This window comes from Mus caroli, chromosome 9 (genome assembly GCF_900094665.2).
Source record: "Mus caroli chromosome 9, CAROLI_EIJ_v1.1, whole genome shotgun sequence".
NCBI lineage: Eukaryota > Metazoa > Chordata > Mammalia > Rodentia > Muridae > Mus > Mus caroli.
The window spans coordinates 105,860,152-105,885,220 of NC_034578.1; the positions used below are offsets into that span (position 1 = coordinate 105,860,152).

At 39.9% G+C, this 25,069-nt stretch overlaps 1 protein-coding gene across 5 annotated transcripts in view; it reads left to right on the top strand.

Moving 5' to 3' along the window:
- Setd2 (SET domain containing 2, histone lysine methyltransferase) overlaps positions 1–25,069 on the top strand; it is an 86,048-nt gene that overhangs the window by 47,565 nt on the left and 13,414 nt on the right. For 4 of the 5 annotated variants that reach the window (XM_029481184.1, XM_029481186.1, XM_021171275.2 and 1 more), the window contains 6 exons: positions 10,280–10,328; positions 11,273–11,453; positions 12,934–13,603; positions 17,974–18,108; positions 20,925–21,064; positions 23,426–23,537. In XM_029481184.1, coding sequence (XP_029337044.1) covers positions 10,280–10,328; positions 11,273–11,453; positions 12,934–13,603; positions 17,974–18,108; positions 20,925–21,064; positions 23,426–23,537 — 1,287 coding nt within the window. The remainder of the gene's footprint in view (positions 1–10,279; positions 10,329–11,272; positions 11,454–12,933; positions 13,604–17,973; positions 18,109–20,924; positions 21,065–23,425; positions 23,538–25,069) is intronic. The other variant, XM_029481185.1, reaches the window with a different exon arrangement.

The following is a 25,069-nucleotide window of genomic DNA, read 5'->3' on the forward strand; positions in this document are numbered from 1 at the left end:
CACTTTGTAGACCAGGCTGGCCTCGAACTCAGAAATCCGCCTGCCTCTGCCTCCCGAGTGCTGGGATTAAAGGCGTGCGCCACCACACCCGGCTCCAAAACCTATTTTAATGATAAAGCATAGAATTTGCTAAGTGAAGTAATTTTTACTTTATACATTTGGGTGAGTGAGCCATTAATTTTGTTTTCTCAAAGTCAATTATACATGTTTCTGTTGCCTGTGAAGGTAATTTTTGTAGTTATGTCTTGACTTTATTTAGGAAAAGATAGTTCAAATGTCAGACTATATGAGAGGCAGAATAGTAATAAACATTATAGAAAGAATTTCCTAATGGGAAAAGATTCCTAAGACCATGATAAACCTGTCAGTAACTTGAGAATTTTCTAGTATAGCTTAAACCACATAAAATTTTCTAGCTAGTGAATTTTAAATTCCAAATAAAATTTCAGACTTAGAAACATCCAAGAATGTCCTGTATGTGTTCTACATGACACACATGTTATAGTGATAAATACATAGAAAATTGGCTAAAAATTCCTCCATGCCCTGTATTCAGACTCTATAATGTTAATTTTTGCTAAATTAATCATGTTAAGTTACATTCATGTTCCTAAAAGGAATATTGCCGTGTTCTTCAAAGCACTCAGTGGTTCCATTACTGAAATTGTCAGCTTTAGTCAGATTGCCGAAGTGTCTGCCAGGCTTCTCCAAAGTTACTATTTACTTGGGAATGGTGGCTCATGCTGTAATGTCATCACCAGAAGGATCATAATAAGTTCTAGGCCACCTGGGCCACATGGACAATTCCAATTCCAATTCAAGGCAAGTGTGACTATACATTGAGACACTATCTTCCTTCCTTTAGGGGGAAAAATACTACAATGGGGAGCAATTTCAGAACTCTGTAAAGTTGTTTTGTCGTGGACTGTGTCTGAGTCACTGATTGCTTTTACTTTTAGACTCACGGATTCTCATTCTCTTGAGTGGATTGTGCTGTATTAATTTCAACGTTTGATGCTTATGTTACTTCATGTTTGGCGCGCACACACACACACACACACACACACACACACGGTACTTATTCTTTCTGGTGGGAAACTTTATTTGCCACCAAGCCTGAGGACCTCCTTGAGTGTGATACTTGGAATCCACATACTGGAAGGAGAGAACCCCCGCCTGTGCCCTCCATGTGTGTTGGTGGCATGCACATCCATACATTAATACATTCACACAATACATAGATTTCTTTTGTTATACAGGTAGGTCATACTGCATCTGATCGAATACTTTAATGCACACCCTGTCATGCCTTGCTTTACTCTTACAACAGATGGTTCTTGCTCTCATTCTTTGCTTTCAATATATTAACCCTGATTTTCTTAATGAGACTAAGAGAACTCTGTAGTAGCATTGCATAAACCCTTTAATTTACAGAATATAAATTAAGTACTTAAAAGAACAAAGCCCATGGACGTGAACATTATATCTAATTTTTTTTTTAAAGATTTATTTAGTGTGTATACAGTGGTCTGCTTTTATGTATGCCTACAGGCCACAGATGGTTGTGAGCCACCATGTGGTTGCTGGGAATTGAACTCAGGACCTCTGAAAGAGTAGACAGTGCTCTTAACCTCTGAGCCATCTCTCCGGCCCATGTCTGTCTAGTCTTGCCCAACAGTTTTTCTTCTATGTGAGCCATGTTATCTGTTCATATATGTTTACCTCTGCATATCTTCAGGCATACTGTTCTCCTTGTTTGGAATATCTTTTTAGCCTTTACAGATTCGATTGATGGTTTATAAAATGCAATGTAGTATAAACAGATTATAATAAAAATTACTTGCATAGATGTTAATTCTCTATTCTAAACATGGTTATCCTTAAGGGCATCAGCCACTTAATGTTTTTTATTTATTTGGTTTATTTATTTATTTAGGTATTTTTCCCCCCCCCCAAGACATGGTTTCTCTGTGTAGCCCTGGCTGTCCTGGAACTCACTCTGTAGACCAGGCTGGCCTCAAACTCAGAAATTTGCCTGCCTCTGCCTCCCAAGTGCTGGGATTAAAGGCGTGTGCCACTACACCCGGCACATTTTTTATTTTTGAAATGATAACTTGGTATGAGATAACCTGGAACTTGCTTTGTATACCAGCCTGACATTACCCTTGGTGTGATGATTCTGTGCCTATTTCCTGGGTGCTGGGATTATTTATAGTCGTGGCATGTGGCTCAGGTGGTTTGTGTGTTTGTTCACTTGTTCCTCCCTTCTGTCCATCTGTCCATTTGTCCTTTGTTTTTTTCTGAGACAGGGTTTTTCGGTGTAGCCTTCCATGTTCTGGAACTCTCTACATTGGGCTGGCCTCAGACTGGCCTGCCTCTCTACCTCCTGAGTGCTAGGATTAAATACATGTGCCACCACTGCAGTACTGATTGGAGTAAATTACCTCTTAATTGTATTCCACAAATAGTCGATGATATACTCAGTATCTAGAATCATCTTCTGGAAGGACAACTTTGTGTCAGTGTCCTTTAAATTTTTTTTAATGGTTCTACTTTTACACTGTTGAGGTTATACTTTTCTTAATGTTCCCTGTATGCACAACAGGTTCTAACCCCACCTTCCTACAGTTCCACATCAGATCATTCTAGTCCAGCAGTCACAGTCAGCTTCTAATATTATTGTATTTTCTTTTTCTTAAAACTTGCTTTTCTTTTAGATTTCTCTTAAGGATTTGCCTTTCCTATGGGAAATGATTGTTTTTCAAGACCGTATCTTTTTCTGCGCTCTTTATGTATTCTTAGCAAATGGCATTTCACAGTAGTACTTGGAGCAAAGGCAGTGATAGCTTTTGTTTTGACCTCTGGAGACTCCTGTGTCGTGCTTTTAAGACCCTGTTGCATATTGTATTCTGGCTGTTTGTAAATACTTGATTGAAAATGTGAAGTCTCTGAGAGCATAAATTTCTAGTGTGAGTTTTGTGTTTGATGGGTAATCAGAAAATATATACATAGGTATCATGTGATCTTTTCAACCTGTCAGAAAAACACCATAAAATTATGATTTAGCTTTTGGTTGAGGAAGCTGACTCTGATTTTCTGATTTAAATAAGCCTATATTCATCTGGACTTTATTTTGCCCAAATTATTGTGACTTCTTTTTTCTTGCCAAGCAGCCCATGTAATTGTTATTGAGAAGCTAGCGAGTGAAATGCTTTCTGTAGTTGCAGCAACTATTACTTTAGTGTTGCTCAAAATATCCTCTCACCCTTATATTGTGGTAGTTTTCAGCCTGTGATCTGTGATTAAACATTAAAGGACATTCATAACTTCTGAAATTACATGGATGTCTAAGCTTTTCTGTTGGGTAGCTAAAGCAACTTCTCTAATAAAAATGTGTATGGGAATCAGATGGGAGAGGAATGAATTGTGCTTCAAAAGGTATTTTCTGGATGGCTTACACATTCATTAGTAAGGCCCATTCTTTTCTTTTTTTTTTTTCCCCCTTTGGTTTTTCGAGACAGGGTTTCTCTGTGTAGCCCTGGCTGTCCTGGAACTCACTTTGTAGACCAGGCTGGCCTCGAACTCAGAAATCCACCTGTCTCTGCCTCCCGAGTGCTGGGATTAAAGGTGTGCACCACCACACCCGGCTAGTAAGGCCCATTTTTAACTTCAGGAGGACTATGGTGACTTTCATGTTTAAAACTTTATGGTGGATATGATTACATTTGAAAAGTATGAGAAAAAAATGTTCGGTCTGAATTTAATTTAATCAGATTTAAAAACAAATCTAAAATGGAAAAAGCTTTAACCCTGACTCTTTAACTCATTGATTACTGTTCTATTTCCATATGCGTTTGTTTTCTTTCCTGCTCAAGTATTTAGTACTGGCCTTTGGATCTTTGGCAGCAGGAACTATGTTAGCGTTAAGTTTCTTTTCTTTTTCAAAAAAGTATTTATTATGTGTATGAATACATTGTAGCTGTCTCAGACACCCCAGAAGAGGGCATCAGATCTCATTATGGATGGTTGTGAGCCACCATGTGGTTGCTGGGATTTGAACTCAGGACCTTCTGAAAAACAGTCAGTGCTGTTAACCGCTGAGCCATCTCTCCGGCCCATCCTCTCACTTTTTAACCATCTAATATGGTATAGTGCATACTGTTGACAATTATATACGTGACACAAAATTTAGAATTTAAGTCTCAGAATGTCCACAGTCTTTGTATAGGTTTTTTAACATTGTCTTCTGGAAGAATCAGTTTCAAGATGTACAAATCTAAGAAATGCCTTCAGTTTATTTCCTTTTGTTTAGCAGATACATAGTTATCATTTTCAAGTTAAATTTCATTTAGGATGAAGATAAGATGTAGTATGTTTAGTGCATACTAATATGGTCAAGAACCTGGCTTTAATTTCTACCCTACTCCCGACCCCTCCCCTCAAACAAAGCTCTACTGACTACTCTAGCTCACAGTGTCACTACTGAAGTCTGAACCTTTTTTTTTTTTTTTTCCTTTTGGAGTTTCTTATATATATCTCTGGCTGGCCTCAAATTCAAATACTATACATGTATAGGTAAGGATGACCATGAACTTATGCTCATCCTAGCTCCACCTTCCAAGTGGTGGGAAGGTAGGCATTCCTCACCATGCCTGGCTGTGGTACCTGAGTTTTGCAAGTACTAGGCAAGCATGCTTACAGTTAAGCTGCACCCCTGCCCACGGATGGAATTTCAGTAATGGAGTTTATCCAGATTCTATTGTCATGAGATTAAGAGTGCTCATAGCTTTTTCTTCTTCATTATTACTTCTTTTGTTCTTTTTTAATTACTAAATATATATCCTGTGTCTGTAAATGTGTGTGTATGGAGGTGCTGGTGCCAGAGGATGCAGAGGTGTCAAACCCTTTGGCGCATCAGGAGCATTGTTACTTGAGGTTCTGAGCCACCTTCAATGTGGGCGCAGAGGATTGAACTTGGGTCTTCTCTTCAGGAACAGTACATGGTTTACCTGTTGAGTCATCTCTTCAGCCCTTATTTCTTTCTTCCATTGAATTATATTTTGTTCCTTTGACTTGTTAGATTTTTTATTTTTTAAGATGTAGAACGTCTGGTATTTATTCTTTTTTTTTTTTTTTTTTTTGGTTCTTTCGAGACAGGGTTTCTCTGTGTAGCCCTGGCTGTCCTGGAACTCACTCTTTAGACCAGGCTGGCCTCAAACTCAGAAATCCGCCTGCCTCTGCCTCCTAAGTGCTGCCACCACACCCGGCCTAGTATTCTTTAATTTTGTTTTTCAGCCTCTCATTTCACTTGATCCTAGAAAAGTATGGCTGGGTGGTGGTGGCACATACCTTTATTGAGCACTGCAGGGGCAGGGGCAAGGTGCACCTCAAGAGTAGCTTGGTCTACACAGAGAAGCCCTGTCACAAAATAAAACAACAGGGCTGGAGAGATGGCTCAGCCGGTAAGGGCACTGACTGCTCTTCCTGAGTTCAATTCCCAGCAACCACATGGTGGCTCACAACCACCTGTAATGAGATCTGACGCCCTCTTCTGGTGTGTCTGAAGACAGCTACAGTGTACTCATATAAATAAAATAAATAAATCTTTAAAAAAAAAAACAACAAAAAGAAAAAAACAAAAGTGTGTGGAGATGGAGCAGCTAGTGACGTGTCTGCCACAAAAGCGTGAGGACCAGGGCTTGACATTTGTTCTGCCCTCAGTGGAGACTTCTAACCCCATTTTGCTTTTTATATTTTCTTTCATTTTTAAATTAGCTCATTGTCAAAACCCTGCCATCACATTTTAAACTCTAGAGTTTATTTACTCTCCCTCTAAATTCTTCTCTGTATATAGATTTATATTATTCAAATATGGGTACATTTTCACAAAAACTAGAAAATATGTAGACACTTATATACATCCCCCCAGTTTAATGACTTCCCTGGATAGTTCTTGTTTCAAGTTAGGGATAAAATATTCAGGTAGACATGTCTTAAATTTGCCTCCAAGGATTTTTGGGATCAGAAATATTGTGGAGTAATAAAGATTGAATGATTTTGAACATTGGCCCCAGGCAAAATCTGAATGAGTTTACTTTGAAGACTTTTACTTAAATAAAAATGTTACAGTGTGAAGGAAATCAATGGGTAAGCTCCTCTCTTACAGAGAAAACCCCCAGCACCCGGGAAGTGGGGTCAGGAGCACCGTAACCACACTCAGACTCAGGTCAGCTCGCATAGTCGGACACCCTGTCTCCAAAACCCAAAAAAGGGTTGCCTTTGTATGAAATCTAGGCTTGGCTAGTGTCAGATTCAGGATGGTTACTACTTTAGTCAGCTTTGCACATAATATATATGTAGTAATAGCCTCTTTAGCAGTGTTAAAAATATGTGAGACTTAGAACAGAAGTCTCAGCCATCTTTCTGGGTGTGTGTTTGTTGTTTTAAAACAGTCTCAAGTATCCCAAGTTTGCTTGGAATTTGCTGTGTAGCTAAAATTACCTTAAACTTCCTCAAGTATGCAAAGTTGGGGCATTGGTATATGCTTTTAGACTGTGGTGCTGCTTTTATTTTATGCATTAGCAAATTAGATTTGTTCTTGGCTCATAGCAGTTACAGCTTTAATGTGTATGTTGGTTGGAAGTACTATCTAGGGACTAAAGAAATGAAAAATAATGATATCTAAATATTGGATGGAGTGAAGAAATAAGATTCTTTTAGGCCTCTCTTACAATAAGTGTTAAATATAGCATGGTCTCCAGCTCATAGTACTCTCTTATAACATGCCAGTCTCTTGACTGGAATGAAGAAAGTGATTCTGTTTTGAAAGTTAGTGTGAGGAAGCACAATTCAAATAAATATTTTCTTCAGTGACCTAAAATTGTGACATTACTATTGGCTTATCATTGTGACATCATTCCTGGTAGAGTTCCCTATTAGGCTAATGAATTAATATTTTTTATCTACTGGATAAAATAGTCCTAAAAAATTTCACAATAGTTTTCACAAGACTGCTTCCTTTTTATCTTTTAAAATATCATGGGACTTTGGTACAAGTCCATTTTCATTTTTAGGTGTTCAGTCTCCTTATACAAAACTTGAATGGGGGGAGTAGACAATAGTTTTCTATGTAGTTTTGCCTTCATAAAGTAGAAGAGTAAGTTAGTCAACTCCTAATCTTGGGTATACACTGATCAAATTTGTTCCATTTGCTTCTAGATGTCATCTTTACTACAATCACCTGTACTACAGTTAATTTGAAAAAAAAAAAAAAGAATGTGTAGTTTAGGCTGGAGAGATGACCCAGCAACTAAGAACGTGGATGGCCCTCGCTCTTCCTAAGGATCTGAGTTCTGTTCCCAGCACACATACCCAGCGGCTCACAACCACCTGTTACTCTAGCTCTAGGGGAATTCAATACCTCTGACCTACGGGCACCTGTGTCATGTAGCCATTCTACTCATACACATTTTAAAAGTGGTGTGTGGGTGTTCGTGTATATAACATGCACTACTGTGCATGTGTGGAGGGCAGTTTTCCTGCAGTCATTTTTTTTCTCTTATGTGAGTCCTAGGAATTGAACTCAGAGATACCCTTAACATGTTGAGCCATCTTGCTGGTTAACAATGGATATAATCTTTGTAGTAATTTTCTATGGCACATTAGCCATCATAGGATGTATCTCCAACTTTTGAAGTCTGTATAATTAATTTTAAGCATTTTTCATAAACACTTATAATGTCAGGATCTTATGGAAAAGAAGGAAGCTGTGTTATCTGTAGTTGGGCCCTTGGTGTATCTAAGTATTCTTTTTTGTTTGTTTGTTTGTTTTTTTCTTGTTTTTTTTCGAGACAGGGTTTCTCTGTGTAGCTCTGGCTGTCCTGGAACTCACTTTGTAGACCAGGCTGGCCTGGCACTCAGAATCCGCCTGCCTCTGCCTCCCGAGTGTTGGGATTAAAGGCGTGCGCCACCACGCCCAGCTTCTGATCATATTGGTTTTTTGAGTACCTAGATTTACATAGTATATTCAAACAGTTGTTAAACTTCTTCAGATTAATTGGTGGTTATTGATAAGTAGTAGTTCTCCAAATGTGGTTTTTCAGTGGAATAGAGAAACCAGAGCTAAGAGTGTCATCTTTTTCCTTCTTGCCTTTATCCCTGACCCAGTACACAGCTAAACTGACAGCCAAGCAACTGTAGGGTCTCTGAGAGGAGAATAGCAAATGGAAATGTGTCTTCTCAGTAAAGACAAGCAGCTCAGGGAGAAATAAACCAAGGCAGCTTTCCCCAGAGTCTGTCTTGCTAGGAGGTATGAGAGCCTTTGAGAAAAAGCCATAAGTAGTCTAGTGGGTCTCACCTTTCCCTCTGTACATCAGTTATATAAGGAGGTTTTTTTGTTGTTGTTTTGTTTTGTTTTTTTACAAAGAAGGATTTCTAAGATTTTAGTTTGTCTTGGGTGTGGTTAATATATAAAAGGCTTCCTCGAGTCATTCTGCAGCTGTGGTACAGGATCACAGTTCTAATGAAAGTCCTTGGAACATAGTAGGAAGGAGGGCTCTAGGGGCTAATGGAATGGAGGAATCTACATGTATGCATTAATGTTAGTATTACTCTATCCCAGCATAATATTATCAGCTAGATAGTATGTCATCTAATCAAGCAAGTACGCATCGTGGAGTTTGACCCTTAGAGCAGTGTAAACATGGTAACCTTGAATAGGTAGTAGCCAAACTTGCAAGTGAGTTGCTCTTTTTGTAAAACAGAGGGCTGTTTTTCTTTTTCTTTCTTCTTGCCCCCACTCCCACCACCACCCCAATGGTGCTGGCCATTGGACCCAGGGCCTTGCACATGCTAAACCAGATTGTGCCACTGGGCTGCTGCTTCTACTCTGGGAGTTTGTTTTGAAGCTTTAATTATAATACCTGTGAAACATATAAGAATGAAACATCATATGTAGGATAAGTGCACAGGTAAAATTATAGTAATCTATTGGATAATTTGCTAGTGAGCATGTAATATTGAAGAGGGTTTTTTTAGTTGTTGTTTTTCCTTTTTTCTTTAAGACATTTCTCACTATGTAGCTCTGGCTGTCCTGGAACTCACTGTGTATACTAGCAGGCCTCAAACTCACAGAGATCCGCCTGCCTCAGACTCCCAAATGCTGGGATTAAAGGCCTGTACCACCATGCTCTCTTAAATATTTCATTTTGAACTGTCATTTGTCTTGTGTGGACTATTTCTCATTTCCCCCAAATACTAGATTAAAGTGTGAGATGAGTTTTCTTGGAATACCTTTTCAATATTGGATCACTGGGTCACATAGGTGATATCCAGGCTACATGGGTATGGTTAATATTACACAGTTATTATAAAGGGAGAGAGAGTATCAGTGTATACCATTGAGAATGTGTAGGCTCATCTTTATGGCTCACTTTAGTCAGTAGTTGGGTAAGAACTTATGCCCATCTACTAGAATAGTGTGGAATTGACAGACCAGCAAAGTATGTTCTTAGCAATTACCCTGTAAGTAAACATAGTTCAAGGCATAAAAACATAGTTTACAGTCTTCATGATCAATTTGGTACAATATTAGATGCCATTTGGGAGTATTGATGACCTAATATTAGTGTTCATCCTTCCCCCCTTCCTCCTCCTTCTTCCTCCTTCACAGCCTTATGAAAGTAAATAATTTCGCCATTAGCAGGGTTGGTTTTGCATCCATAGAAAAATACATTGAATTGCCTAGTGTGTGCACAGACACTAAATTTTTTCTATAGCATGGCAAAGGATGTGGCAGTGGTGGGATGGAACATATCTCAGTGGTGAAATGCTTGCTTGGGGTATGTGAGAGAAACTGGTTTCCATCCCCAGCAAAAATAATTTGCTGAATAGCAGGTATTGTCTTTATACTTTTTAAACTGAGTTTACTGCTCTTAGTAGGGATTGTAGGTGAGACATTAGAATTGCCCTTATGAATACACTCAGTAAAGAAACAGCAGATGACTTCTACCTGATTTTTGCAGGAATACACACATACAGAAGGCATTCAAGAATTAGAATTCTCAGGAAATAGATTCATTTTCATCAGGCCAGATTCTATTTTATTTAAAGTCAAACATACTAAGTTTCAGAGAATACTTACTTAGGAATCAATATATTTTTCTTGTAGTGTGTTTTCCTGGCCTTCCTGTAGCTTTATGTTATCAGTTTCAGACCTATGCTCTTATTGCCTCCACTCTACTAACTCATTTTTTTGTGTGTGTTTTTTGTTGTTTTGCAGGAGGTGTATCGGATTCCAAAGAAAAGTCAAACTGAAAAGGAGAGCACAGGTAGGTTGAAAAATTCTTTACACGATTGTGGAGACAACCTGTAAAGACTTGAGTGTTCTTCCTTTTGAAATAAGCATGCATAGAAAAATGAAACATTGGATGTAATAATTTGGAAACTTGAACCTGTATTCTTTCCTAGTGGATTTTTCCAAAGGAGATATTTCTTATACTGCGTATATTGTTGCTTTGGTAACTTACCTTTCATTGAACTGTCCCTCTAGAATAGCGAGGCTTTTGTTTGTTTTGTTTTCTTGCTCCTTCAGTGCTGGGGGTTGAACCTGGGGCTCTCACATGTTAGGCAAGTACTCCACCACTCAGCTTCTCTTCCTGGCCTTAAAGTAGGCATTCTTTAAAAAAAATATATTTTTTAGGTTTGTATATGAATGCTTTCCTTGTATCCATGTCTGTTTACAGTACATGTGCTGGTGCCTGTGGGAGGCCAGAAGAGGCTCTCCGAGAGCAGCAAGGGTCCTTACCCATTGTGCCATCTCTCTACCCCCCCCCCCCCCCAGCTTGGTTTTTTTTTTTTTTTTAAAGAATTACTCTTTTATCTTTATGGGTGTTTTGTCTATATGTGTTAATGTGCAGTATCTAAGTGCACCTGGTGCCCTCAGAGGCCAGAGAAGAGCACAGATTCTCTAGAACTAAAGTTACACTTGGCTGTGAGCTGTCATATGGGTACTGGGAATCAACCCCTAAGTCTTCTGCAAGAACAGCAAGTGCTCTCAACTACAGAGCTATCTCCAACCCCAAACAGACATTCTTAAATCTATATTGCTAGAGGTACATGGAGCAATATTTACCCCTAGCTGTTCATATATGTAGAGGGGTATGTGTGTTTCTTTACCAGAGAAGGACCTTTTTGGATAGAAGTATTGTTGTATACTTAATGTGTTATTTCCCTACTAAAATAAACTTTTTTAAAAAATAACTTATCTTTCTAGTAGCTGAACGAGGAAGAGATGCTGCTGCCTTCAGAGATCAAACAGCTCCAAAGACTCCTAACAGGTCTAGAGAGAGAGACCCAGACAAGCAGTCTCAAAATAAAGAGAAAAGGAAACGACGGGGCTCTCTGTCACCACCCTCTTCTGCATATGAGCGGGGAACAAAAAGGCCAGATGACAGGTAGGTGACCAAGTGAGATTTTCTTATTTGAGCAAATCAAAACAAGTCTCTATAGTTCTTTAGCATCCACATTTATGCAGTGGTGCACGCACACTAAATGAACTGGTGAAGAGAGGATTTATTTATTTTAGAAGGAGGACTTGTTGGGGAAAGAAGGGTTTCAGAGGGAGAAGAATGTCAGGAATGAGAGGATGCACAGCTAAAATTCATTATATGAGTATGAAACTTTCAAAGAGTTTTTAAAAAATGAGGCCACCAAGATAGCTCAGTGGGCAAAAGACACTCATTGTCAGGGAAGACACCTAAGTATCCCCATTCACACAATCATGAAGTAAGTACATAAAAGAAAGAAAAGTGTATAAATTAAGGCTGGGCATGGTAGCATACATCTATAATCCCAGCATTCATATGACAGCAGCAGGAAGATTGTTCAAAGTTCAGAGCCAGTCTGGTCTACATAGCAAGCTCCAGGTTACACAGTGAGATTCTAGAGGTTTCAAAATATAGACAGATAGACACACACACAGCACTGGCTTTTGGAATTAATATTTCCTAGATGAGTAAGTATAAGATTTTACTGGTAAGTTTTAAGACAGATTATTTTTAATAATAGAGTTTTGTGGTTTGCATTTAGTCACATACACTTTTTATCTATTTTAGACAGGATCCCACTAGGATGCCATAACTTAGAGCAGTTCTCCTGCCTTAGCCTCCTGGGTTCTGAGGTGACACGTGTTAGCTGCTATGCCTGGCTTTTTTATGTATGCTGAGCACCAAGCTTAGGTGTCTCTGCTGGACAACATACTGGACTATTTTTGGCTCGTGTCACATTTTCTTTTCTTCATTATTCATTTATTTACAAAGAAATGGGTTTTATCTTGTGTTTTTAAAATCTGTATTTGTGATTATGGAATCTGCCTCAACCCTAAGGAAGAATAGGAAGCCCGTGTCGCTGCTTCAGTCATCTAAACCGAGAATGCTGGTAGAAGTGGCCAAGTGTTGGATTTCCTGGGGCTTATTTTTCACTGCCAGATTCCTTTTTATTTGTTTTATGGCTCCTGGCACTGAGTGCAAGGCTCTGTATGTACATGGTAGGTACACACATCCCACTGAGCCGTATTTCCCAGCCTAGTTTATTTTAAAGATCTGTGTGTGTCTACAGCTTCAGAGTTCTGAAGCATTGAATCCTCTTAGAACTGGAGCTACAGGCGGTTGTGAACTGCCTGATATGGGTGCTGGGAACTGAGCTGCTGAGGCCTCTTTCCAGCTCCCTTGTTTAGTTTGTTTGTGTAGTGCTGGATGTTGAATTAAGCAACCTCTGCACAGCCATCCTCATTTACTAATTTTGAGTGTGAATTTTAGGCAATGTCAAATTAGACTTGATGTGGTTAGTGGTTTCTTCATGAATGACTTACTGTCTTATAAAGGTTTTGATTATGTCCATGATTAGTAACCTTTTGTGGTATTATTTTCTTTGTAGATATGACACACCAACTTCTAAAAAGAAAGTACGAATTAAAGACCGAAACAAACTTTCTACAGAGGAGCGCAGGAAGTTGTTTGAACAAGAGGTAGCACAGAGGGAAGCTCAGAAACAACAGCAACAGATGCAGAACTTGGGGATGACATCACCACTACCCTTTGACTCTCTGGGATATAATGCCTCTCATCACCCCTTTGCTGGGTACCCACCAGGTTACCCCATGCAAGCCTATGTGGATCCCAGCAACCCTAATGCTGGAAAGGTGCTTCTGCCCACACCTAGCATGGACCCTGTGTGCTCCCCTGCTCCTTATGATCATGCTCAGCCCTTGGTAGGACATTCTACAGAATCCCTTGCTGCTCCTCCATCAGTGCCAGTGGTACCACATGTGGCAGCCTCTGTGGAAGTTTCCAGTTCACAGTATGTAGCTCAGAATGAAAGTGTTGTACACCAAGACTCCAATGTTCCTGTAATGCCAGTACAAGCTCCAGGCCCAGTCCAAGGACAGAATTACAATGTCTGGGATTCAAACCAACAGTCTGTCAGTGTACAACAGCAGTATTCTCCTGCACAATCTCAAACAACCATATATTATCAAGGACAGACATGTTCAACTGTCTATGGTGTGACCTCGCCTTATTCACAGACAACTCCTCCAATTGTCCAGGTAATTAATGGTAGAACTTCTCTTTTGTGTTTTAAAGTCTGTTAATGCCATACTAATTAGATCTGATATAAGAGAAATCCTGTTGTTAACCTTATTTTCACTTGAGATGATAATCTGATATGAAGAAATACTGTTTATTTTGTTTCGTGGTTCTAGTGATGAAACATTGGGCCTTTTGCATAAATTCATCAGGCATTCTCCCAGTGTATTATATCTAGACCTTGGATCTATTTTGTCCATATCAGTTATCTACTATGTAAAATGTTGGAGTGTAAAATGTCCGAAAATTTAAGACAAAAGTATGTTACAGTTTCCATGAGTAAGGAGTTTAGAAGCAACTTTGATGATCTGGATCATGGTCCGTGGAATTACAGTCAACCCATTTTCTAGGATTGTAGTCATCTGGAGGCTAGATTTAAGAAGAGGATTCGCTGGGCGTGGTGGTGCACACCTTTAATCCCAGCGCTCGGGAGGCAGAGGCAGGCAGATTTTTGAGTTCAAGGTCAGCCTGGTCTACAAAGTGAGTTCCAGGGCTATACAGAGAAACCCTGTCTCGAAAAACAAAAAACAAAAAAAATAAGAATGGAGGATTCACTTTGCAGCTTATTTACAACCAAGGCTTCCTAGTAGGACTACCCACTGTTCCTATTACTTTGCTGTATTCTGTTCATCACACCAGGAGATAGGGGAGACTGCTTAAGCATGAGCATACTAGGTGGTAGTAATCACTGGAAAGCTGTCATGAAGGTGTTACCACTATAATCTATGATGAAAATATACTTATTTAACCCTTAGTTTACTTTACATATTCCTTGTTTTGTTTTGTTTGTTTGTTTGTTTGTTTGAGACAGGGTTTCTCTGTGTAGCCTTGACTGTCCTGGAACTCACTCTAGAGACCAGGCTACCCTCAAACTCAAGCAAGCGGTCCAACTGCCTCTGCCTCCCAAGTGCTGGGATTAAAGGCGTGCGCCACCACTGCCCGGCTGCTTTCCTCCTCCGGAGTAGTAGAAAGGTGGTTTCTCTCCCCTTTCTTTGACTTAATTGATCAGAAGTGACTTATGGGTTGGGTATTGATAAAATAATATGTGGTATACAAAAATTAAATTTACAGTAAACTTTTAAAATTTCTGCATGGGGCTGCAAAGGTGGCTTAGTGGTTTAAAGCACTTGCTGAGTCCTTAGAAGACCCGAGTTTGGTTCCCAGCACCCATGTCAGACAGCTCATGGATGCTTGTGGTGTCAGCTCTAATGTATCTGACACCAAATCTTTAGAAATTCTGCATGGTGAGCCTCAGTTAGATATCTTGTCAGGCAAATTTTTATGATCATGGTATCACTAAGGGTCAAGGGGTTTACCTTCTAAAATACTAGGTCCTCCCTACTCCCATTGTATGCTTGTATGCTTGGCTTCCTGTTTTATTTTTTTTTAAAAGATTTATTTTATGTATATGAGTACACTGTAGCTGTACAGATCGTTGTGAGCCTTCATGTGGTTGTTAGGTATTGAATGTAGGACCTCTGCTCGCTCGCTCAGTCTCTGCTTGCTCCGGCCCAAAGATTTATTATTATACATAAATACACTAGCTGAAGAGGGCATCAGATCTCATTACAGGTGGTTGTGAGCTACCATGTGGTTGCTGGGATTTGAACTCAGGACCTTTGGAAGAACAGTCAGTGCTCTTACCCACTGAGCCATCTCGCCAGTCCCCCACCCCCACCCCTGTTTTCTTTAGAAATAGCTATTTTCCCTGGGAACTGTTTAGGCTTTTGGGAGGGGTCAGTTGGGGGGGGGCTTGTTTTTGTTTTTGTTTTCTCTAAATTGGTATTTGGGCTTGGAATGGTGGTTCATGCTTGTAATCCCAGAATGGTGGGAATCAGGAGGATGAAGGCAGGCCTGGACCACATAGTGAGAGCCTACTTTCAAAGACCTAGGAGTAGAACAATTGTTCTGATCTAGTTTTTTTTGTTTTTTGTTTTTTTTTTTAAAGATTTATTTATTTATTATATGTAAGTTCTAAGCTATCTTCAGACTCCAGAAGAGGGCGCCAGATCTTGTTACGGATGGTTGTGAGCCACCATGTGGTTGCTGGGATTTGAACTCTGGACCTTTGGAAGAGCAGTCGGGTGCTCTTACCCACTGAGCCATCTCACCAGCCCCTGATCTAGTTTTTAAAATGTTTTCTAAAAGTTGATATTAAATGCTTTCAACACAAATTATGTCAGGTGATTATAAAATCCATCCTGTAGGAAATAAATTAATGTTACAGATTCTGGGAGGATTTTTTTTTCCCTGAGTAATGTCAAAATCCTTAAACATGGCCTAATAGAGGAATATCATCGACATAATAATCTAAATGGATCACTTTGGTTGCTCTGGCAAAGAAAATAATGAAAGTTAAGGGCTAGGTAGACCAATTACAAGATTAAGTAACTTACCCAAGAGAACAGAGTTAGTTGTACATGATATCGATGTGAAAGGCTATAGAAGACAAATCTAGCAGATTTTGCTAATTAAATTAGATTGGGAAGGCAAGCCAGGTGGTTTGTTTGTTTGTTTGTTTGTTTGTTTGTTTGTTTTTTCCTTCCCCCACCCCCAAGTTCTCTGTGAGTTATTTGGTGTTTAACTGGGCTGGCTACAAAAGATCCAGTTAACCAGCCTACTGACTTTGGTTACTGCATAACATTAAACTGAAGTCAGCACTACCAGCATGTCAAATATGCCTGTATACATGGTAACTTGTGGCTTATATGCCTGTATACATGGTAACTTGTGGCTTATATCTTCTTTTAAACATAGACAATCTTTTGCTTCTGGTAACTTGTATTTTTATTGACCTCTGATTATTATCTGGGTGCATATTAAGTTTTTTTAAAAGTCGTTTTGATGACATATTTCCTATTTTACTCTGTTTTGGGATGTGAGCCCAGGCTTATTCCATTTACCCTGTTCTCGTGACATCAGGAAGTATTTTCTCATTGAAAGATCAACCTCCTGTTATTAACCTGTGGTTTTATCCCAGTATCACACTCTGTTCAAGGGAAGTTTGGACTCACATTTACAAAGAGGCAGAGAATAATAGTACATATAGGAAATGACCCAAGGACCATTGTCAGAAAAACTGAGCCCAGCTCAGGAAAATGTTAACTGGGAACACTTCTTTGTTAGACTATCTACATTTTCTTCTTTGCTCCTTTGTGGAGAGTTTAAGCTATATGTTTGGATACTTAAGGCAGCTTTAAAAACTTTGATACTAACTACCTGAGGATTATTTCTTAGTAGCTGGATGAATTCTTTTAGATAGTTTCTTTATTAATGTTCAGAGATCCACTTGCCTCTGTCTCCTGAGTGCTGGGACTAAAGGCGTGCACCTCCACAGCCTAGCTCTTATGAGAGACACATGAGAACAAACACCTGCACCTGATGCTGTTAGATCTGGAAGGATTTTATGGGTTCATTTCTTGTACATTGTGAATTTTAGATTCATTATGTTCTTCTATTTTTGTAGAAATTTTTTTATACATTACCAAAAGCTTAGAAACAAGAATTGGATATTAGTATTTGATTAAACCGTGAGTCACTGCTGTTGCTCTTACTGTGTCAAACAGCCCGTGGTTACTAGGTGGTAACCAAGGAAGTTGTATGTGGTGTGTGTACGTATAAAAGCCTGAGGCAGGCCTATGAGTTCAAAGGCAGACTGAGCTATAAAAAAATAAAAATTAAAAAAAAAGTTTGAGGGTACTTCCCAAAAAGAGCAGAATGGACAGAGGGGTGTCTGAGAATCTGTGTGTGTGTGTGTGTGTGTGTGTGTGTGTATAGTGTGTCTGAGTGTTTAGGTCCCTGGAGCAGCACTTGTCACAGAGAGTTAAACAGTTAGACAGTTTCTATGAATAAGAAAGGAGAAGGGTTTGTGTATTTACTTGTGTACCAAATGCATTGATGTGAGATTGAAGTAAATGAGTAGGTGATAAACATCTTTAATTACAGCACTCAGAAGGTAGAGACAGGAGAATGTCTGTGAATTCAAGGCTAGCCAGAGCTACATAATGAGACTCTTACCTCAAAAACCAAACAAACAGAAAACCAAAAAGTTTCATGTTTGAAACAAAAGTGCTGTATATTTTTGAGCCTAAATATACTCATAAGAAAAATATCTTTTTAAGCTGGGCAGTGCTGGTGTATTGTATGCCTTTAATCCCAGCACTCAGGAGGCAGAGACAGACCAGCCTTGTCTACAGAGTGAGTTCTAGGACAGCCAGGGCTACACAGAGAAACCCTGTCTTGAAAAGCTTGTGTCATATTGGAAGTCAGTGTTTCACATAATATGATCCAGAGAAATATAAGTTATAGCTTTGTTTGTTTTGTCTTCTAGAGTTATGCCCAGCCAAGTCTTCAGTATATCCAGGGACAGCAGATTTTCACAGCTCACCCACAAGGAGTGGTGGTACAGCCAACTGCAGCCGTGACTTCAATAGTTGCACCAGGGCAGCCTCAGTCCTTACAGCCAGTAAGAAATATTTCACTTGTTAACTCTCTCATTGTTTGTATATGTCTTTACAAAAAAACCTTTTTCTTTCTTTCTTTCTTTCTTTCTTTCTTTCTTTCTAATGATTTATTTTATGTATGTGACTATACTTGTAGCTGTCTTCAGACATACCAGAAGACCCCTTTACAGGTGGTTGTGAGCTACCATGTGGGTGCTGGGAATTGAACTCAGGACCTTTGGAACAGCAGTCAGTGCTCTTAACCCCTGAGCCATCTTTCCAGCCCTACAAAAAAATTTTTTCCAGTATTTTTTGTCATTTATATGGCCACTCATTTTACCTGGCTACCATGAAGTGTCACACATTCTGTGAAATTACTGCCACGTGTATTGGTAGGATCATTTTTGTTATTAACCTTGAATAATCTTATATTTTGATATATTATTAACTTTTGAAGTAATTTTCTAGACACAAGGCAGGGAATGATGGTATATATAACTGTAATCCCGGTACTCAGGAGGCAGGACAGGATGATCATGAGTTCAAGACCAGCCTGGACTACATAAGTGAGTTGAAGGACAGCCAAGATCCTGTCTTAAAAGAACTAATTTTGGGCTCAGTGGGGTGACTTTGTATTGTCCTTGCTGTGCAGGCCTGGCAGCCCAAGTTTAAGCCCCAGACTTGTGTAAAGGTGGAAGGGGTGAACTGATTAACAAAGCTGTCTACTCTGATGTCCCTGCTGTGTGGTGGCCTACATGTGCCTGCGTTCTCACAGTAGAGCCATTCTAAAAATGCCCCCCCCTCCCCCCCCCCCGTACATATTTGTATTTACTTAGTACCAAAATATGATACATAATGAACTAGGTTAGGGATGTAGAATTTTGTAACATACCTCACATTGCATGTTGCATAATATTACCCTGAAATGCTTATAGAAGGATACAGTAAAATCTTGGTGAAATATTGCAGTTTCCAATAAAATAGGATTGTAATTGGAATGGGACAACAATGTATTAGAACACTTAACAGTTCTGGAGAAAACTCAGAACAGTCTGGCAGTTGATAACTTTAAAGAAATAGGAAAAGTAGTGAAGAGAGTTAAAATATTCTGTATGTGAAACAATGGAAAATAAGCTATAATTAGCCTGTAAGGGAGTATTTGAAGGCTTGCTATAAGTTGGCTTCTTTGGTTATAAACTTGACATTCTGAATAAGGGAGAGGATGGTCACCATCTGTCTTAGTCTCCAATCTATTGCTATGAAGACATCATGACCAAGGGAAGGTAAATCTTTTCTTTTTCCTCCTCCTCCTCCTCCATCCCCCTTCCTCCCTCTTCCTTTTTTTTTTTTTTTTGGCAGGAGGTGGGGTGGTCATATACAGGATTTTTTTGTGTAACCTTGGCTGTCCTGGAACTTCAAACATAGACCAAACTGGCTTTGATATTACAGAGATCTACCTGCCTCTGCCTTCTGTAGTGCTGGGATTAAAGGTGTGAGCCACCACTGCTCAGCCTGTTTTTGTTTGGCAAGGTAACTCTTATAAATGAAAGCATGTAATGGGGACTCCATTCCACTTTAAGGCCACACCTATTCCTTCCACACAGTGTTACTCCCTGGTGACTAAGCATTCGAATATATGAATTTATGGGAACCATTCCACTCTCTGACCCTCATAGTCTTGTTGTCATATCACAGTACAAAAATGCACTCAGAGCTGGGCATGGTGGCGCACACCTTTAATCCCAGCACTCGGGAGGCAGAGGCAGGCAGATTTCTGAGTTCAAGGCCAGCCTGGTCTACAAAGTGAGTTCCAGGACAGCCAGGGCTACACAGAGATACCCTGTCTTGGGGAAGAAAAAAATGCACTCAGTCTAACTTCCAAAGTCCTATATTCTCAACACTGTTTAAAAGTTGAAAATCTCTGAGACTCCAGGCAACATCTTAACCCTAGTCCCCTATAAAAGCCAAAGGAAAAAGCAGATCACATACTTTCAGCATACAGTTGTACAGAATATACATTAGCCTAATGAGAAGTACTGGACCCAGGCCTAAAAGTAGCCAGGCAGATTCCAGATCCTGCAGCACCATGTCTGGTGTCAACGAACTCTTTAAGGTGTCCAGCTCCTTCCAGCTTTGTTGACTGCAGCATGCACACTCTTCTGTAAGCTTCCTCTTTCATCATGTTTTGACCTCATTGATTCTTAATTAACCTCTCTCTTAAAGACTCTGTCTCCCACTAAGGTCACATTGGCATTAGGGCTTCAACACATGAATTTTAGGGAAACACTTTGGTCATTCATAGTGGTTATTGGGTTTTTTGAAAGTGTAGCATTGCTGGAGAGACGACTTGGTGGTTAAAAGTGTAGTTAAGAAAAAAACAATAGCTGACACTCTATTTCTGAAAAGTACAGTAGGTTGAATGTTACCATTCTGCTGTCCAGGTCTGTTTATGTATGTCTGTGTCTAGTACCACAGAGATTACACAAAGGCATCAGATCCCCTGGGGAGTGGGCATCAAACCCAGTTTTTCTACAAGAAAAGCAAGTGCTCTTAGCCACTGTGCTCTAATATGGAGTTTTGTATGCTGTTAGCAGTGTCGTTGGTTTGTTTTGAAGCTGGTGGATGTTGATCTAAATGATAGGTTGTTAGATATTTTTATGGCTTAGGGAGCTCCCTAAGGATCTTCATATGTATTACCTTGTTAACTATTTCCCTTTCCTTTACCCTTTTTGAGGAAAATTAGATGTACACTTGTTTTATTGCTTAAGTAGGCACTTTGCCCTGTTACGTATTGAAAGGAATATCACTGATCAAAAATGTATTTATATATTTTTTTTAGCCTGAAATGGTTGTAACAAATAATCTACTGGACCTGCCACCCCCCTCCCCTCCAAAACCAAAAACGATTGTTTTACCTCCCAACTGGAAGACAGCCCGAGATCCTGAAGGGAAGATCTATTACTACCATGTAATCACAAGGTAAGAGGTTTCACTGGGCATTCCACATCTGGTTTTACTTGGTCAGTTATGCTGCCAGCATGATGTTTGATATTTATTGGCTTCTCACTAATCTAAAGTTGGACTGCTGAATTTCTAAAATCCCATGTGGGTAAGGAAGTCGGGGTGCCAGGTCACATGTGTTTGAGGGGTGTATGTAAGCACAGCTAGTCAAGGTCAGTGTGAGGTGGTTTTCCTCAGGGATCATCCACTGTGTGTGTTTGCATGTGAGGCTTGCTGACTAAGCTATCTTGGGAGTCATCAGGCTCCAGATGCAGTTCTGCCTTTTTTTTTTTTTTTTTTTTTTTTTTTTTCCCAGTGCTGGTATTACAAGCATATCACAGACCAGTTTTTTATGAGGTTTCATGGGATTAAACTCAGGTTCTCTTGCTTATGCCCTGAATACTTTGCCAACTGAGCCATCTCCCTGTGTGTGCCCTTTGTTTTTCATTTTGAAATGGATCCTCCATGTAGCCCAGATTGGCTTTGAATGCCTGATCATCCTCTCTGTCTCTCAAGTGTGTGCACTGCCATGCCCAGCTTCAGAGTCACATCTGAAAGTGCATGCCAGACCTTAGACTTTGCCCTTTTAAAGTATGCTTTGGTATTCTACCCCATTGCATTTATTTAGAGTGAATGTATGCATGCCCAGTGTACTATGTCATACATGTAGATGTCAGAGGACAACTTGGAAGCGTTCATTTTTTAATTTTATTTTGTGTGCATTGGTGTTTTGTCTGTGTGTGTATCTGTGTGACAGTGTCGTGTTTTGTCTGTGTGTGTGTCTGTGTCAGATCTCCTGGACCTGGAGTCACACACAGCTGTGAGTTGCCATGTGGGTGCTGGGAACTGAACCTGGAGCCTCTGGAAGAGCAATGAGTGCTCTCAGTCCCTGAGCCATCTCTGTAGCCGTGCACCTGTTTGGTTTTGGTTTTTTGTTTGTTTGGTGGGTTGGTGGGTTTTTTGTTTCGGTTTTTTTAAATGTGAGTTGCAAGGACTGAATTCAGGTGGTTGGGCTGGTTTGAAAAGTGATTTTATCCACCGAGCTATCCCCACAGTTGAGTTTTACCATTTTAACTATCACCTTCATGATTCTCTGTGATAGCTGGCTTCAGAGTCTTGGATGAGAATACCTGACTACAAGTCTAGCTTTAAAAATAAAAGGCCAGGTGTGGTGGTACATGCCTTTAATCCCAGCACTTGGAAAGGAAGTGGAGGCGGGTTGTCTTCATAGAGAGTTTCAGGACAGCCTGGAGTATATAGGGAGCCTCTGTTTTTTATGGTTTTTTTTTTTTTTTTTTTTTTTTTTTTTTTTTTTTTTTTTTTTTTTTTTTTTTTTTTTTTTTGCTTCAAGTACACAATAGGTATAGTGGTTACTGGTGTTTTTTGGTTTTTTTTGTTGTTGTTGTTTTTTGTTTTTTGTTTTTGTCTGCTCTGTGTACTTTTCAGGGTTTCTCTGTGTAGCCCTGGCTGTTCTGGAACTCACTCTGTAAACCAGGCCTGTCTCTGCCTCCTGAGTACTGGGATTAAAGGCATGCACCACCACTGCCTGGCTCCGTGTACTTTTTTTTTTTTGGTTTTTCGAGACAGGGTTTCTCTGGGTAGCCCTGGCTGTCTTGGCACTCACTCCATAGACCAGGCTGGCCTCAAACTCAGAAATCCACCTGCCTCTGCCTCCCAAGTGCTGGGATTAAAGGCGTGCGCCACCACGCCTGGCCCCGAGTACTTTTTAAACCCAGGATATATTTGCGCCATTTGAAAAGCAGAGGTGGGCAACCACATGGTGGCTCACAACCATCTGTAATGAGATCTGACTCCCTCTTTTGGAGTGTCTGAAGACAGCTACAGTATGCTTACATATAATAAAGATCTTTAAAAGAAAAGAAAAGCAGAGACAATGCTTGTTTTTCTTACTGTTATCAATACCTAACTAGCATTACAACATAATTGCCTTCAAAAGTTTGATGAGATTAAATAATGTTAAGAATATTTCTCGGGTTGGAGAGATGGCTCAGTGGTTAAGAGTACTGACTGCTCTTCCAGAGGTCCTGAGTTCAATTCCCAGCAACCAAATGGTTGCTCAAACCATCTGTAATGGGATCTGGTGTCCTCTTCTGGTGTGTCTGAAGATGGCTATAGTATACTCACATGCATTAAATTTAAAAGAGAAAAAAGAATATATCTCTAGGCTAGAGCCATTGCTGAGGAGAAGCTATCAGAATATCTCAATCTGACAGTTCTGACTTATCTGTGTCCTGTTGCATATTAAGTTTTCTAAGCTCTGTGCCAGGGCTGTCTGTTATTTTTACCTATGACCCCTTGGCTGTTCTTACCTTCTTCTAGACAGACTCAGTGGGATCCTCCTACTTGGGAAAGCCCAGGAGATGATGCCAGCCTTGAGCATGAAGCTGAAATGGACCTGGGAACCCCGACCTATGATGAAAACCCCATGAAGGTGAGTGTAGCTTTTTATGTCCTCATCTTGAGCATCTGTTTCCTTTCATTCAGTGAGGTTAGTAACCATATTGTTCTGGGTTTTTTGTTTTCTTTCTTTGGAAAAATATGTCAAAGTTCAGAGCTGGAGAGATGGCTTAGCAGTTATGAGCACTGGCACCAGAGGACCCAGGTTCAATTTCTAGTCCTACATGACAGGTTACAACTGCCTATAACTCCAATTTCAGGTGATCTGATACCTTTACACAGACATACATGCAGGCAACATACATACCAGTGTGTATGAAATTTTAAAAAATGTCAAAGTTCTGCTGTATCAGAGGAGAGACTGAAGTCAAAGAGAAAGACCATTTTTAGACGTTGAAGGGGTCAGATGCACCCTGACTTGGTATGCACTCAAGGAATATATTTAGGAGAAATTGAGAGGCCCCCATGGCAGTTATACTCCAGTACTCTTTTATAACTTAGTGTATTAGCTCTTTTCTTCTTGATAGTGAATTGTATATGTGGTTTCTTTTTACTTGTACTTTGTGTTTTGAAGCATAAACTATCTAGCCCAGGCTATCTTCTACCTAGTGATCTTGTGTTGGGATTGCAAGCATGTGCCAGCATTCTCTTTGTTTTGACTCTTTAAATTGAATACTATGGTGGACATTGTAGTTTCGAGATTGGTTAGATCTGGAATGAATTTAAACTGGTTATATTAAAAACTCATCAAAGGCGTCATGGAGTTGTCAAAGTGAATAAAGCACTTGCTCCACAGCCTGGTGACCTAAGTTCAGGTCCCTCAGCACTCCTACAGTACAGTATGATGGGGAGACCAGAAATGAGAGTTGCCTGAAAGCTCCTGGGCCAGCTAGGCTAGAGTACACAGCATACTTACTGGCAAGAAGTGATAAGAGAGACCCTGCCTCAAGAAAAGAAAAATCAAAACCATTGCATAAGTGGTGTGCCCATATTCAAACACATATCATAAACACAGATCAATTATGAATGTCACCAAAGGAGCCAGAAGTGGTGTTGGTTCATACCTGTCATTATTAAGTAGGAGGATTGCAAATGTGAGGGCACCCTTAACTTTACAGCAAGATCCTGTCTGAATGAAAACAACAAATAAGCAACAAGTGCTGGTGGGTGGCTCAGCAGGTTACGGCGCTTACTTCCAGGGCAGATGGTCTCTTAGATGCCTGGAGCCCATGCTGGAAGGAGAGAACTGACAATCAGAAGTTGTCTCTGCCTTTCATGTGCTTACTGTGGCATGTGTGCCCCCACACAAATTTAAAAACAATAATAGAAGCCGTACCTTGTGATTCTCAAAGAGAATAAAACTTTCTTGTTTATTTAACCTATAAGGCAGAAGATACTATGGAAATGCTAGGGAAAAAAAACAGGAATAATTTTACTCTTCATTTCTTCCTCTGATGATACAGTAACTGAGGTTAGAAGTGGTTTACAAAACAAAGTACTAAGCCGGGCGTGGTGGCCCATGCCTTTAATCCCAGCACTCGGGAGGCAGAGGCAGGCGGATTTCTG